The sequence below is a fragment of the Dreissena polymorpha genome, chromosome 10 (genome assembly GCF_020536995.1).
Source record: "Dreissena polymorpha isolate Duluth1 chromosome 10, UMN_Dpol_1.0, whole genome shotgun sequence".
In the NCBI taxonomy this organism is placed as follows: Eukaryota; Metazoa; Mollusca; class Bivalvia; order Myida; family Dreissenidae; genus Dreissena; species Dreissena polymorpha.
This window is the reverse complement of record NC_068364.1, coordinates 18272469-18290786: the sequence shown is the minus strand read 5'-3', so window position 1 is coordinate 18290786 and position 18318 is coordinate 18272469. Positions and strand designations below refer to the sequence as shown.

General features: G+C 35.6%; 1 protein-coding gene across 1 annotated transcript in view; it reads right to left on the bottom strand.

Moving 5' to 3' along the window:
- Positions 1-4201: 4201 nt before the first annotated feature.
- The window catches only part of LOC127846976 (uncharacterized), a 31514-nt gene continuing 17397 nt past the window's right edge, over positions 4202-18318 (bottom strand). Inside the window, exons 3-5 of the mRNA XM_052378451.1 lie at positions 15519-15658; positions 13673-13829; positions 4202-4334 (exon numbers count right to left, since the gene is read on the bottom strand). Coding sequence (XP_052234411.1) covers positions 4244-4334; positions 13673-13829; positions 15519-15658 — 388 coding nt within the window. The 3' untranslated portion in view covers positions 4202-4243. The remainder of the gene's footprint in view (positions 4335-13672; positions 13830-15518; positions 15659-18318) is intronic.

Genomic DNA, 18318 nt, shown 5'->3' with positions numbered 1-18318 from the left:
AAAAACGTTTCCCAGAAATCCCCGCTGTAGACGCACTGAACAGGCTACGACACTGACCATTCGTATTATTATTGTAATTAATTGTTTGTTATATTCGGTTGAGCAATTATGAAGCATGTTGTAGTTGTCTATCGTATCGCTGTATTATTGTTGAACTCATGTTCAACTTTGATAAATTGAGATATAGGCTAAACCAGCGTAACCTTATACTACTGCGTTTTTTCCCGAACTATTAATTGCCTCAGATAATGAATACCTGTACTACGTCATGAGGTGTATTGAGAGCAACTCTGCGTGAGATTGCCGTGCAATTGGACTCTCCCTTGTTATCGGCAGCCGCATCTATTAATAGCCTCAGATTATGAATGAGCTGAGCAAAATTACTACGTCATGAAGACGTAGCAAAAGTGGATATTTTAATCATTATAAACAATCTCTTCCGCGACACGTATATACAATCAGTGTTAATTGATTCTTTTCTATATAAGCTCCGTTCGACACTATTACATTTAACACGATATTCATATAATGTTTCCATTTGTGAATGAATAAGTTGGAGAACTGAAACCTGTTGCATAAATTATACAACTCTTTCTCGCGCGGATACGGCGTGTGTGGCAGGTAGAAGGCTCTCCGTAGATAAGCCAAACCGACTTGAAATTTTGAGCAACAACATTAGCTGGTCGTTACGCGACCAACTAATAAACTAGGATGAATGATTGCAACACAGTCATTAAATTCATAAAGAGCTTGTTATAGAAATGAAAACAAAACTGGGCAGTTATGAATTCAGTATTTTAAACAAATTATACAGTTATGTCTTCAGTATTTAAAAAATGGATAAGTATGTCTTCAGTATAAAAAAGGACAGTATTTCACACACAAAACTGGACAGTTAAGTCTTGAGTATTTCAAACAAAACTGGACGGTTAATGTCTTGAGTATTTCAAACTAAATGGACAGTTACGCCTTCGATAAGAAATCTTTGTGATAAAACTGAATATTTCTGATTTATCTTCCATCCACTTGATTGCAAACATACAAAAAAACAATTCTGCATAGCTCTGTGAAAATGGGGTTATTGCATGTGCGGAAAGTGATGTCCTGAATTAGCCTGTGCAGTCTGCACAGGCTTATCAGGAATGACACTTCGCTTTTTTGAAATTTTCATTTCAAGAAAGACTTCTTGACAGAAATCCAGTTTAGGCGGAAAGTGTCATCCCTGATTAGCCTGTGATGGGGGGAAGGGTTAAATTGCGCTTCTCAAGTGGTTACAAGGTGTTTCTTAGATTTTACCTATAGTCCAATTTTCGATGCAACTGAAATACATCGAAAAGGCCTAGAAAGTGTAAAAATAAACATTCTGACCAAGTTTCTAGATTGGATGAATGAGCTGAAAGTTGACACAACATGATTCAGTAGTATATCAGTAGACAAGCAAAGACTAAACAAAAGCTCACAATGAGCTCATAAAAGCATTCACTTCGACAAACAATATAACCTTTCTTTAAACAAGAGCACAGCATAACGGGTGCCAACGCTTGGCTGCGTGTGCAGTTTTGAATAAATGAAAGCTTGTCAGAATTTTTTTAGAGGTCACAGTGACCTTGACCTTTACCTAGTGACCCAAAAATGGGTGTGGCGTGTAGAACTCATCAAGGTTCATGTACACATGAAGTTTCAAAGTTGTAGGTGGAGCACTTTGACTTTAGAGGCAATGTTAAGGTTTTAGCACGGCGGACGGCGGAAGACACGACACGGACACGACGAGCTGGCTATGACAATACCTCGGGTTTTCCGAAAACAGTTGAGCTTAAAATAAACATTCTGACCAAGTTTCTTGATTGGAAAATGAGCTGAAAGTTGACACAGCATGATCGATTGTGACAGTGGACAGACAAAGACTGAACAGAAAAGCTCACCATGAGCTTATAGAAGCAGTAACTTCACCAAGGTAACCTTCCTTTAAAAAGTTACTGCTTTTTACAAAACGCTGACTTTGAAACAGTAATATTGCATGGGTGTGCAATCATAGAAACATTTCGTGGTAACTTTGGTGATGAAACAGATTAGCTTGTACTGTTGGGAGTGTTGGTACGGAAACCAGGTGGTTAGTGTTTAGGAAAGGTTATATCTTAGACAGTTGTGCTTTGAAAACCCAAACTACAAGCCGTGTTTGGTGTATTAATAATTTAAGTGTATCCCATAGCGTGTTATTTGATTTCAACAATGTGTGAGTTAGGATAGGATAAAAGTGTATTACATCAACATGTGGACCCAATGACCATATTTTCCTGACTATAAGACACAAAAAATCCAGTTTCCTCCTGCATCTAACATTGTAAAGATTCATATAGTTGAACAAAATCGAAATAATGATAGCAATTATCTGTTACTTATAAAGAAAGAAAGTAAAGACAAAACTAGACCTCAGAATAAATTATGTAACACTTTACTTTATGATTTTCCCCCAAAAGTACAATTTATAACAAATTATAACAAACTCAATATCAATCAGTTTATGTGTTGTTACAAATGAACAAAAACATGAAAATACATATGTATGGGGTACCTTTTTACTATTTTTGTATAAACTTCTTGATATCAGTAAATGAATTTGATATCCAAATGTACAGGTGAAACCAGATGGCTTGAAATTGTGGTTGGCTCATAGTCTAATAAGCACCAATTTTGTACTGCTTCATATTCATATTTTCTGTTGTTTGGCTAGCATTCAAGAGAGTAAATAATCGGATGACTTGAACAGTTTATTTCGTCCCTGTCACAATTTTCACACCTTCTTTTGTTTTTTGGCTTGAACTCGCATCAAGGTCCATAAAGCTTTTAATGGATAAGGAGCGTTTTATTACCGGTAGTGCTACACTATAAGTGATGTGACAGATGTTGAAAACTAATAATTCTCTAATGTAAAATTGATTTGAGTAAAATATGTCATTGACTCTATCGTTGATTGAATTGATTCTTACATGTTCCCGGAAATGTTCTTCTTCTAATGTACATTATATCATGATATTTGTAAATGAATGTGTAACTGTTTATAAATATTTATTTAAAAATATCTAGTTAATGTTTTTATCACATGCTATACCCTGTTTCCCATGTAATACAACCATTACATATTTTTTATTACACATGTGAAATACAACATTTTAAAGCGTTTTCATTGGCTTAGTTTTCGTTTATTGACCAATCGCATTTTGTTATTTTGCTGAAATGACGTTGCAACGTCATATTACGTCACAAAAAAAAACAACATTCGGGATTTATCATTATGTTTGCGTAAATATTTATTTAATTTGCTCATTTAAAAGCATGTGATGAAAAAGATCTGACACTCGTTGGCATATCATGCCCTTTTTTTATGAAACTCGTTTAGGAAATTCGTTAGTAATTTCAAAATTCCTGAACTCGTTTCATAAAATATGGTATGATATGACAACTTGTGCCGGATCCTTTATGTATCAATTCATAACCAGATAGAAATACGGAGTTTATTAAGTATGAAGAGTCTTCCACGGGATATGAAAATCTAATGCAGACTTATGTAAGTAAACAATTTATATAAGAATTCGTTTGGCTCAGATTTTGGTTGGCTCTTACTTGTCGGAGCCATCGGGTTTCAATTGTACTTCTTGATATCAAGAATTTGATTGTTTGATAAAAAAAATCTTTGTTTGATTTCATAATATCAATTAATATTCAAAATTTTAATTTTGGTTTAATGCATGTAACACAGTGCATTTCAACAAATTATATAGGGAAAGAGTAGGAATGGACATTTTCAATAAATTAAAATTAAAATACACTGTACACTGTATCTATGTTGTACAGTCAACTTCGATCTGAAATCAAGCTTAAGTTTTTATAAAACATTAATGGATTGAGATGTGAATACATACTTGGGAATATTTCAGGATAGTTTATATGCGTCTTATAATAATAATGGTACCATGTGTCTTTTTTGTGGATGCTATTACATATAATAATGGATATAAGGAAAACGCGTCTTATCTACAAATGCCATCTAAAGTAAAGAAATAACGGAAGAAATCAATAAATTTGTGGATAAAATTTGAAACGTTATGGAATTAGGGGAAGCATAAATTAGGGGAATCATCTAATCTAGCGATGGAACTAACAGGTAGGAAATAACTTTTTATATGAATGGAAGTATCACATACTTTGCTGTTTCTGGATGACCTTCCCTTGCCTGGCCGCTCTTCTACGTCGCACAATGACGATGTAGATGATTACTGCGACCACTACGCAGCCTACGATGACCACCAACCACAATTACAACGATATTGGCCTGCCTTAAAAAGAACAAGACTTTTAATGCAACCTTGTGTGCATAAGAACAATTATTTCAATAAATTAATTTGAAATTAAGCTAATGACAATTAACAAACAAGAGGGCCTGAAAGGCCCAAAGTCGCTCACCTGAGATAACAAGATATTATTGGGACAAATCTTCTGACCAAGTTTCATGAAGATCATAAAATAAATGTGGCCTCTAGAGTGTTAACAAGGTTTTAATATAGCCATATAATGAAAAATGCCCCGCCCCCTGGCAGCAATGTTTTTTAACCAACCGGCATCATTTTTTAACTCTTCCAAGATAATATAAGGATGAATCTTCTGACCAAGTTTCATTACATCGGACAGTGAATGTGGCCTCTGGAGTGTTAACAAAATTTTACTATAGCCATTTAAGGAAAATTGCCCACCCCTTGGAAGCCATGTTTTTCAAGCAAACATAATTATTTTTCAAACTCATCCAGGATATCATTAAGACCAATCTTCTGACCAAATTTAATTAAGATTGGACAATAAATGTGGCCTCTAGAGTGTTAACAAGGATTTACTAAAGCCATATATAGCCATAAGGAAAAATACCCCGCCCCTGGTGGCCATGTATTTTAAAGCAACCAAAACCATTTTTAACTCATTCAAGATATCAGTGAGACAAATCTTCTGACAAATTTCATGATGATCCGAAATATATGTGACCTCTAGAGTGTTAACAAGGTTTTACTATAGCCATATAAGGAAAAATGCCCCGCCCCCGTGGTGGCCATGTTTTTCAACCAACCGGCATCATTTTTGAACTCGTCCAAGAAATTATTTGGATAAATCTTCTGACGATCGGACTCTAAATGTGGCATCTAGAGTGTTAACAAGATTTAACTATAGCCATATATAGCCGTATAAAGAAAAATGCCCCGCCCCTTGGCACTCATGTTTTTCAAGCAAACATAAACCATTTTTAAACTCATCCAAGATATCAATACAACAAATCTTCAAACCATATTTCATGAAGATCGGACAATAAATGCGGCCTCTAGATTGTTAACAAGGTTTTTACTATAGCCATATAAGGAAAAATTCCCCGCCCCTGGCGGCCATGTTTTTCAACTAAAGGGCATCAATATTTAAGTCGTCCAAGATATTATTGGGATGAATCTTCTGACGAAGTTTCATAAAGATTGGACAATACATGTTGCCTCTAGAGTGTTAACAAGATTTTACTTTAGCCGTATATAGCCATATAAGGAAAAATGCCCCGCCCCTAGGCAGCCCATGTTGTTCAAGCAAATGTTACTATTTTCAAACACATCCAAGATATCATGGGACAAATCTTTGAACAAGTTTCATGCAGATCGGTAAATAATGTGGCCTCTAGAGTGTTAACAAGGTTTTACTATAGCCTGACAGTGCTTTCCACAGGCCATTTAACTGTCCCTCACTTGGGCGCTTGAATTTCAAAATCAGAGTCCGCGTGGCTCCTGAAATTTTCCGATCATTGTATTTTGGCTGTAACTGAAAAAAGCCATTTTTAAGATCAAAGCGATATCGACTTCGCCGAAACTTTTGAAAGCCGATTAACGATCCTCTATCAACTACATCTAACGCTTTACCCAACTAAAGCCTGTCGCTGTATTGGAAAATCAATATTGGCTAATGAGAGCGTACGCTTTGTATAAGCGGCAGCACTCGCAGGCAGGCAAAACCAGCAGTTAAAGGCTCTATAAAGGTGACAAATCTAATTATTATGCATATTAACTGGTCTAATTTTTACCTGATTTTAGTTACTATTGCATAAAAAATGCTAATAGCACAGCTAAGGTGCAACGTTGTCAAGAAGTATGGAAGATATACCCGTTACATAATTGGAAGAAATGTTAACAACTTTGCAACTAACGTGATTTGTAGCCCCAAAGCGGTGACATATGCTAAAAATAGCCGAAAGAACATTCGATTTTAATTATATTTTTAACAACTTTTTACCAGCAGAAAGTAACTTATTAGATCACTACAAACGTTTTGACCATTTAGAAGAGACCTACTTTGTGAGTGATACCGGAAAACGTTGAAAATCAACGATGTATTTTTGATGACCTGAGTCACTTTCACTTTCACTTTTCTGAGTAAACAGCGATGTAAATAAACTGATTGTTTGTAAACACGATTGACTTTGAGAACACTGTATTTTGAGCTCAAAACAAGTTGTATTGCTCATATTTTTATGCTAATGTCCAATAGCATATTCATATTGTTTTTTGATAACCTTTATAAATAAAATACGGAAAAAATAATTAAAAATCGGTAAATAATTACGGATCTTCACCTTTATAGAGCCTTTAAATCATGCAGACGACTCGTGACGTACATGTAATTGCCAAACGAATCTTGGCCAGTTACTCAGAAGACTGACGATGGCTGTAATCCTCGTGGAAGTTGTGCATTTCATGAATAACACTGTCAAAACATGTACTCGACTCGTAAAGCGTTTTAACAAAGTATCGTTAATTTAATTACGCAACGGTTAATGTTTTATTGTCGTCTCAAATGAGCATAAATAAATTTGTAATCCGAAACCCACTTCCGAATATAAATTTAAACTCTCCGTTAACAGATTCTTACTTCAAATAAACAGTGATAATATAGTGTGTGTTGATCCTTCGTCTCAATAAACAGGGCGCGAATAGTATGCAGCATGTACCTGTCGCGTCATGTGCATAGAAAGCGTGGGTGTATTGAGCGTTGTATTACCAAGCACACACCACGGCAAGCGATTAACGCATGTTCAGTGGCAATATAAAATATTATTTCATCAAATCTATAAATAGTCACTGATGCCGAAATTTATTTGATACTTGGCAAAATGGCAACGTTTGTTGTCAAAGAAATTATTGAGAACTTTTATCGTCAATATTTACCAGAAAGTGCTTTTAAAAATAGGATTATCGGGTAATGAATAGAAACTTGAAAAGTAGTTAGTATGCAGTAATAGAGTCGGATTTATTGGGGAATCGTTTGAGTCGGGGTTTTACTATCTTTACGGGAAGGTTTAAAAACAACTATTTAACAAGAGATCCTGAAAGGCCCAAAGTCGCTAACCAGAGATAAAAAGAAATGACCTGTTTTTTGCAGCCCAAGATATCAATGGAACACATGTTCTAACCAAGTTTCATAAAGAATGAACAACAAATGGCCCCCTGGCAGCCATGTTTTTCAACAGACCTGAACCATTTTTGAACTCGTCCAAGATATCATTGGGACAAATCTTCTTACAAAGTTTCACGAAGATCCGACAATAAATGTGGCCGCTACAGTGTTAACAGGGCAAATATTCATGACGCACAACGGAAGACAGACAATTGACAAAAAGTGATCACAAAATTCACCGTGAGCAAAAAATATTATGCTCATAAAGATTGTCACCATGTTTGAAGATGATATTATTAAAACTAATAGAGTAAACTAAATCAAGATATGATAACAACATTTGCACTGAGCAAGTGTCATTCGGCTTGAACTAAAAATGTGACTAAAATTATTCACAATGTTCCACTATAAACAAATGAAGACATACAAAAAAGCTACCACCCCCTGAGAGCCATTTTTATAAACAAACATGAACTATTCTCACCTTGCAATTATATTTCCTATTAAAAAATCAATAAATCTGTTTTAAAACACAAATCTTACATAATGTGGATCATTGTATTAAACAATAAAACCCAGTTTATTTTAGTAGAAATGTGGACTCTTCAAGGGAGAGTATCTTGAGCATGATAGTATGTTGATGAATAAAGAATTCTCTCAAATTTCTCAGTGGGAGTTACTGCCCATTGTATAAAAACAAAGTTCTGAGATCACTTCCTTTCTGGCATTGGATTTCAAGGCTTAAACATACAGAAAAAAATCGAAATTAAAAATTTAAATTAATCTGTACAGATATTACTTAGTTATATAACAAAAACATCACACAATGTCTGGAGTAGGTAAACCAGCCAGCAGGAATAAAAAGGAAAAGCTCAGACAAAACTGCCAGAAAATCAGGAAACTAGAGTGTTGACCAGCTTTTTTACTATTTAAATATAAGGAAAAAGACCCCCCCCCCACTGGAGGCCATGTTTTTTTACCAATCCAAACCATTTTCGAACTCAACTGTCGTATCTAGAAAACAAATGTTCTGACCAAATTTCGTGAATATTAAGCAAAAGTGTGTCTTGTAGACTTTTGACATGTTTTCACTATATTCATATAGAGAAAACTGCCCCATCCCTTGGCGGCCATATTTTGCCACCCGTGATGACCATTTCCGAACTCGTTCAAGATATCTATAAAATCGATGTTTAGAAAAGTGTGTATGTTGATTAGGCAAAAACTGTGACTTCTAGAGTTTTCACAAGCTTTTTATTATATAAATATAAGGAAAATGACGCCCCCCTGGCGGCCATGTTTTTTTACCGATCCAAACCATTTTCGAACGCAACCGTCATATCCAGAAAACACATCTTCTGACTAAATTTCATGAAGATTGGACAAAAAGTGTGACTTCTAGAGTGTTCACATGTTTTCACTATATACATAAAGAGAATACTGCCCCTCACCCTGGCGGTCATGTTTTTTTACCGATCTGGTACCGATTTCAAACTCGTCCGAGATATCAATGAAACCAATGTTTAGACAAAGTTTCATGATGATTGGGCAACATTGTGACTTCTAAATTGTTCACAATGTTTCTCAATAGCCATATAAGGAATACTGCCCGGCCCCCTGGTGGCCATGTTTTTCAACAGACTGGAACCATTTTTGAACTCAACCAACATTTCATTTAGATAAACTTTTTGACAAAGTTACATGAAGATTGGGCATCAAATGTGACTTCTACAGTGTTCACAAGGTTTTTCTTTCTTTGACCTAGTGACCTAGTTTTTGACCCAGCTCAACCCAGTTTAAAACTCAGTCGAGGTATCATTAGGACAAATGTTCTGACCAAGTTTCAAGAAGATCGGACAATAAATGTGGCCTCTAGAGTGTTCACAAGGCAAAATGTTGACGACGCACGACGGACGACGCACGACGCACGACCGACGACGGACAAAAGGCGATCACAAAAGCTCCACCATGAGCACGTTCTGCTCAGGTGAGCTACAAATGTAATTCAGACATAAGACAATAATCCGTATTCTATCAAAAGGGCCTGTCATTTCTCTCAGCGCTACCACAACACTTGCATGGCATTTTAAAATCTGTAACAGCCCCAAGTGATTGCTGCAAAATATAAATAGTCATACACATTTGTAAAATATAAAAAATAATTGGCTTTCAAAATCACTCAAGTGTCATCACAACGTCCTTACAGCCATCAAGATATTCAAAGTACAATAGTTGCTATAGCGGCTTAATCCCCCAATATATGATGAATGTGATCTTGTTTCACAATGTATAACCTTGACCTTTTAGGTAGGGAAATGGTTGCTTTACACAGCATGATGGTGGAAATCATGATGGTAGACTTTAGTGCGAAGCTTTTAACTCCATCAATCCGTGTTCTCCATAAAAAATTGATTTGCCAGTTATATTTGTATAGAAGCAAGCAACTTAGACGGACATTTTTTGCGCTGTTTTGAATTGATATTTTGGGGAAAAGCGCCAAGATTGTTCACATTAAATCTCCGGCTGCCAGGGATTCCGGACACAGGTGATTAGCGTGTGGCTATGATATTAATTAGTAATAACATCATTTTGAATAAAAAAAATAAAATTTTAACGTAAAAGCAACTTCTCTGAAAAAAGGTTCAATATCAAATATATATATATATATATAACAAGATATCATACTCAAAATGACCCGAAAATAGGGTTCATTGCTTTGAACAGCCATCACTTCATCAATTGTGAAGCGATTTCCATGAACTTGGTCTACTCTTATTTAACACATAAATGAATTTCCTTTCTAGAAATTTATATATCTTGCAATATTTTTACAAATGCTGGGTCAAATTTTAACACATAAAACAATACACAATTGCGTGACCTACTCGTCAACTATCAGACCCTGACTTTTGTTAACAGATATGTTTTTATTCCAGACTTTACAGGTCATTTTTCATCAAGGAATAACACAAATACATTTTGATTGATATGCATGATTCTGTAGTACATACAATCAAATAGGGATTATTGAGTGATTAAAAAACAACATAGTAAGCATGTTTCCTCATGTTAATCATAATCATTTAATGGAATATAATGTACATTGTATACATTTTTGTTTATTCTGCAAACTAAGTCAGATACATAAAATCTATTTATGATTAATGATAATTAACTCTCTCAGTAATATTCACTATAAAATATTATTAACATCATAATAAATACACTGTATTGCATGGTATGTGTTTTACAAATATCACTAATACTGTTGTATTCATATTGACATCAATATATGTGATGTAAATGTATGTGTTCATGTAATGTGTACGTGTATGTTATTTTTTACCAGTAAACAAACATTTTGTTGAGTTAAGTTCAATCTATGGTGACGACTGTCATTAAATATGTAGTGCGTATTGCTTTAATTCTGTTTTAGTTGAAAAGCATGTTTTTGAACCACTTCGAATGCAATGAGTGAATTTTGTTTTTTATCTACATTAATGTTTAGTTTGATATTATCAAAAACAAATTGTATGATGAGAAGTTATTCTTTTTTGTGTCAAATGGAAGCTATACAAAATGTTCAATTTCTGAATACACCCCTATTTCCAGAAAATGTGCATACATTTTTAATATTATGAATATGTTTACCATGTTCCATATCTGTCCAGAACTTACTTTGTTGATTTTATTGTTATTTTTTGTCTTAAATTCTTACAAATGGTAATATATATGAAAACGTCTTTTTTTGTTTTCATTGCAAATATGCATATTTAATGATTTATAATACTGCAATTAATTATGTACTTTGTAATTAATTACGGTCATAAACATACGTGAACAATGGAGTTAGTAACAACACAAACTGATCAGCATAACATGTAATGATACTCATTGAATTGAAACGTCATTTCATACAAAACAGCGCTATTCTGCGTTTGTGACATGATACACAAAAATGGCATAACTTCGTCAGTTTCATGATTTGGATGCTAACATTTCGTATTCTGATTATAAAGATGTAGCACTTTCATAATACCGTATATGCATGACTGAAAAAGTAATTTTTTGACCAGAATAGTCAAAATCGCATTCCCAGCAACATATATATTTGATAGTGATTTTTCTTTCTTCCGAGAATTTGATTTTTTTGTTATTATTTGATAATATTTCATTCAAAATGATATTTTAACTAATTGATATCATAGCCGCATGCTAACGACCTGTGCTTCCGGAGAAAACTGCATCAATATATATCACACTTATGTTGGACAGACACACAAACGAGCAGTGTGAAAGGAGGCACAAAAACAATAGAACCTTGTTTAACAATAACACTCAAAATACAGAACCTTGTATAACAATTACACACAAATAATAGAACTTCATTTAACAATAACACACAAATGATTTACACACGTAAAATGAGCATTGCAGTTAAGGGAATTAACAGAGTTGTTTCATCAATTCTTTTCCTGGTGTAGCTATGGGTCCGTTAAAAAGACTTATTCTCAAAGCAAAATGGTAAAACAAAATCCCAAATTTGAAAAAAAAATCCTAAGATTTTTTTTTCATAAAGAAGTGTCTAGTTAATGATTATTAAATATCATAACTAGTTATTTTATTTCAATTGAATCTAACAGAGTATATAAATATAATTTTTATGATTCTGTTCTTATAATTTAATTATTATTAAGAGTTCTATAACATTAAATTTTCCCAAATCAGCAGACTTTTCGAAACAATTCCCAATGCCGACATTGCATTTTTTTCCAAAATGGCCAGGCAAAGGCCTTCTTATATGTTTGCATAAGCTTATGACAAGAGTGTACACATGTTTGATCTATGATTTAACCAGGTGACCTTAGTTTGAATGCACATGACCCAGTTTGAACTCTGCCTTGAAATTGTAAAGTTAAACATTCTGACCAAATTTTATAAAAATTTGAACATTTAACCAAATTTAATAAAGATTGAGTCATAATTATGTCCTAAAACATCAAGATTGTCAGAAGCTCATGAAAAGGCCGGAAGCAGTAAGAATCGTGTTATAATTCTTAATTTATAAATAACAAGACTATTGCCATGCAATAAAAGTCCCCTACCAGTGAAACTCCACCATTTTCCAGCAATATTTCTAGTCTATTTGTTGCCATAGCAACCAGAATTCTTGACGTAGGAACATAATGAAATGATATTCATAATCTCCATATTGCCATCTATCCATATTTGAAGTTTCGTGAAAAAATATGAAGAACTTTAAAAGTTATCGCAGGATCCACCATATTCAGCAATATTTATAGTCTATTTGTTGCCAAAGCAACCAGAATTATTGACGTAGGAACAAAATGAAATGACATGCATAATCTCCATATTGCCATCTGTCGATGTTTCAAATTCCATGAAAAAATATGAAGAACTTTTAAAGTTATCGCAGGATCGAGAACAGTGCGACAAACAAACTGACAGACTCACAGCGCAAACCATAAGTCTCCTCCGGTTTCACCGGAAGGGGACTAACAAGACTATTGCCAAGCAATATATATGTCCCCTACCGGCTCCTACATTGTCAGATTTTTTTGATTTTTTTTTATGACAACCATAATTTTTGACGTAGAAACAAAATGAAATGACGTGCAAAATGTCTATATTGCCATCTATCCATGCTTCAAGTTTCATGAAAAAATATGAAGAACTTTTAAAGTTATCGCAGGATCCAGAATATTTAGCCATTTTCAGCAATATTTCTAGTCTATTTGTTGCCATAGCAACCAGAATGTTTGACGTAGGAACAAAATGAAATGACGTGCATAATGTCCATATTGCCATCTATCCATGTTTCAAGTTTCATGAAAAAATATGAAGAACTTTAAAAGTTATCGCAGGATCCAGAAAAGTGTGACAGACAGACTCATAGACGCACATAGCGCAAACCATAGGTCCCCTCCGGTGAAACCGGTAGGGAACAATAAAAACATGGCTTTTTTTTCTTGCGTAGAAAATGGCTGTTTTTCATTAATGTCAGAAGTTTGCCACTCAAATTTAAAAAAAGTTTTCATCTAATTTCTTCATAATTTTGAACAGTTTGCAGCTATTTTTTTTAATTTAGTAAATTTCTTGACCCATGTTTTGATAAAATGCAGGGGCCAAGGCCCCTTCACAATGATGGGAAGAAAAGGCCCTTGAACACCAAGGTTCATACTTGCGTTCTCTCGTGTACACCATAGGTTCACAACACCTCTGCTCCATAGAGTCACCGCAGCACTTGTCAAACGAGTCCGTCATGTTGGTCTCGGGGCAGACAAAGTACCCGAACGTGCTGTTCTTTAAGTTCACCTCATTGTAGCAAATAGTAGGCTCTGAAAAAATAAAATAAGTAGCTCTGGAAAAAGGGGGCGTATTGCATGTGGGTAAAGTGTCGTCCCAGATTAGCCTTTGCAGTCCGCACAGGCTAATCAGGGACGACAAATTCTGCTTTAATGGTATTTATTGTTTAAAGGAGGGATCCTCTTACCACAAATCTTAATCAGTATACTAGTACTACAAAAAATTAACATAGACAGTTAACAACACTTAGAACAAGTCCATCTAAATATCAAAATAGCTGAACAAAACTAATTTAAATATGTGTCCATAGGGCAAAGATGTTGGCTCATTTCACTTTTATCTCAAAACTCCACATACCTGAAAAAAACTTAACCGTGATCTGAAAGTCATGCATGTAGATTCACACACGAAAAATCAGTGAAATATCTCACAGCCTTCCGGAAAAAAACCTCCTGAAAAGGAATGCTGGATGGACAGACATGCAAACACACGGTAAAACTACTGTGTTCCACCCTAGGGGGGCACACAGGGATAATACATCTGTCAGGGTACCGGTAGTAGAGACTTCTGTGTCCCACCCTACCGGGGGCATAAACAGGAACAATACCTCTGTCAGGGTACCGGTAGTAGAGACTTCTGTATTCCACCCTAACGGGGGCATAAACAGGGACCATACCTCTGTCAGGGTACCGGTAGTAGAGACTTCTCTGTTCCACGCTACGGGGGGCATACAAAGGGACATTACCTCTGTAAGTGTACCGGTAGTAGAGACTTCTGTGTTCAACCCTACGGGGGAGTATAAATAGGGACCATACCTCTATAAGGGTACCGGTAGAAGAGATTTCTGTGTCTCACCCTACGGGGGAGTATAAATAGGGACCATACCTCTGTATGGGTACCGGTAGAAGAAACTTCTCTGTTCCACCCTACGGGGGGGGGGCATAAACACGAACCATACCTCTGTAAGGGTACCGGAAGTAGAGACTTCTGTGTCTCACCCTACTGGGGTCATAAACAGGAACCATACCTCTGTAAGGGTACGGGTAGTAGAGACTTCTGTGCCTCACCCTACCGGGGCATAAACAGAGACCATACCTATGTCAGGGTACCGGTAGTAGAGACTTCTGTGTCACAACCTACCGGGGGCATAACCAGGGACCATACCTCTGTAAGGGTACCTGTAGTAGAGACTTCTGTGTCCCACCCTACTGGGGTCATAAACAGGGACCATACCTCTGTCAGAGTTCCGGTAGTAGAGACTTCTGTGTCCAACCCTACGGGGGAGTATAAATAGGGACCATACCTCTGTCAGGGTACCGGTCGTAGAGACTTCTGTGTCCCACCCTACCGGGGGAGTATAAATAGGGACAAAACCCGTGTCGGGGTACCGGTAGTAGAGACTTCTGTGTCCCACCCTACCGGGGGAGTATAAATAGAGACCATACCTCTGTCATGGTACCGGTAGTAGAGACTTCTGTGTCCCAACCTTCCGGGGGCAAAAACAGGGATCATACCTCTGTCAGGGTACCGGTACTAGAGACTACTGTGTCCCACCCTACCGGGGGCATAAACAGGGACTATACCTCTGTCAGGGGACCGATAGTAGGGACTTCTTTGCCTCACCCTACCGGGAGCATAAACAGGAAACATTCCTCTGTCAGGGTACCGGTAGTAGAGACTTCTGTGTTCCACCCTAACGGGGGCATAAACAGGGACCATACCTCTGTCAGGGTACCGGTAGTAGAGACTTCTCTGCCTGTAGCTACTGAGGCCATACACGGTCCCTATGGCAGCTGCAGTCTGCCATGACCCCCTCGTATAGCTGGGGCCGCTGTAGCGCACACGAACGCGTGTCGAACTGCTGAATAAAAATGAAACAAGAAAATGATCCGTTACATGAAATACAGTTACTATCTTGGTAATAAAACTGTTAGGGAATGACAGTGGCCTTTATGACAGGATTGTCAAATATTGACCTTAGTCATATTACTGAATTATAACACACATAATATACATCTTCATTAAAATCCCAATTGAAATTGGACAAATAGTTAAAATGGCATATTGTTATATGTAATACTAATGATATTATATAATATTATTATATTAACAATTTACTTACATATGTTTTATTAACTAAAGATACCTGCTAATAATCCATTGTTTATCACAACACAGTAATTTCAATCCAAAATTACGCTCCATGTTTGTATACTATGACGCTGTCAGCGAACTGTGTAGGAATACGACCTGCTAATAATCCACTGTTTATCACAACACAGTAATTCCAATCCAAAATTACGCTCCATGTTTGTTTACTATGACGCTGTCAGCGAACTGTGTAGGAATACGACCTACATTTTCAATTACACAATATGATGTGTTTTTTTTTTCAAATTATTGTTCTTCCAAATTAATGGTTTTTACTTGTATTATTAATCTTAGGATGCATTTGTTTATTGCATTTGGTAAAGTTATGTTCCAGTTGGAACTATTTTGTTACGCGGAGAAAGCCTATGCATCGTATAGTTTTGTGTTTTCATTGTAATATTAAACTGTTAAACAGACTTCAAATGCAGAACATTACCGCCTGATACGATGTATTAATTTAATGTGTTTTAATATGAATTGCTTTTTATAATGTAACAAATCATATTATTGACTTACTTTGTTAATTTAGGATTCCGAAATGCTGTATAGGTTCTTTGTAAACTTCTTTCATTGGTTTAGGAATTCCTAAGTGCTCGTTGATTGGTCGAGACGCCTAAGTTTCGGAATCCTAAAACATCTTCACTATAAATAGCGCGCAGCATCACGGATTCATCACCTCGGTCACTGACTCAAAATCTATGTAGTTTAAAGTCGGAAACCTACCAGTTTAAGCTGAAGTCACCATAATGGTAGGGAATAGTTCTATAAGCTCTTAAGTATTGTTAAGTTTTTTACAAAACTAACCGAATGACAGTGATGCTGCGCACCTTCATCATATTCATAGTTATTTTTTTGCAAACTAAACTTCTAAAGTCTCGATCTACGATTTGAATAGATTCTTTAAAACTCTACTCGGTCGTTTGTTCAATCCTGACAACTTAGACAGAAGTGTCTAGGTATTACAATATTGACACTTTTTTCTCCTTAATAAAGATGTGGATTAAAATCATGTTGAATCCATCTTTTCAAGGAGATATCCATCTATTTACAAGTAATATTTATATTGATGAAATAGTTAAGAAATTCCAACATGCCAATAACAGTCGTGTGATTTAAAAACGACCACAAGGTAGGAAAATGCCCAATCCCACTTACAGGGTTCAAATAAACACTTCAATTTTGAAGAGATTACGCAAAGTTTACAACCATTTCACTTACATTGTAACTTGTAAAATAAGTTTTACAACTTCAAGGGTGGAAATCAGCTGACATGAGGCAAAATCACACCCCTTTAATAAGTATTCAATTCAAACCCATGCATACACAAAATTGAACACTTCAACGAGAGTTTTACTTCACTACAGTACAGTTAGCAATAATGCACATACGTTTTATGGAACTAATGTAAATTTCATTCAAAATAATCTTAAAACCCTAGAGATTATCAAGCACTAATTTAAAATGGGGCCTTTTCAAATTTTAAGAATTTAAAGAATTATGAAAATGTAATAATAAGCATTTATATAAAGGAGACGTGAAATAATCTAACTTTCGAATAAAATGTTGTATTAACTACCAATATGCCCCCTGAAGATTGGGCAATGATTTATAAAATACTTTCTGCAGATGCAATAGCTAGTATTGCCTATGGGAAAATAGTATATTGAATTATATTTGAGAATAAAAACCTTAATGCCCTTTCATATACAAAAAGTCAAGTATTCAAATACAATATTTAAACCTGATTGTCCTTAAAATGGAATTAAAAAAAACCGTGCTCTGTGTAAAAGGAGTTTTATGCATGTTTCTAAAGTGTCGTCCCAGATTAGCATGTGTAGTACGCACAGGCGCAGTGCCACACACAAAGGGCCTGTGAAAAAACACTAAACCTAGTATTAGACCTTATGAAGTTGACCGGTTACAAACAGCGCTGATATATAATTGGACCAATTGTTCAGACCAAGTTTCATGAAGGTTGGATTAAAAATCTGGCTTGTTTTGTTCATTGAATTGACTATGTTTTTAATCCAATATAACTAGGCCAAGATTCGATTGAATCAGATCTTCTGACCAAGTGTCAATGTAACCTCAAGGGTGTTAATAAGGTCAATATAAAAAAGGACAACGCAAAACAGACAAAAGGTGGAAACCAAAGCGTACCAAGAGCATATTGATCTGAGTCGGGCTCAAAAAAACCTACCAGATAATAACCGTGAGGTTAAAGGGTAAATCTCACATGAAACACATCAGATGCAATCAAACCTCAAGTATCAAGTTTGAAAATATCTTATCTGATACAGAAACGCACAGCAGCTGGCACATGTACATCACTAACAAAGCAAACAAGATCAACATTCTGACCAAGTTTCA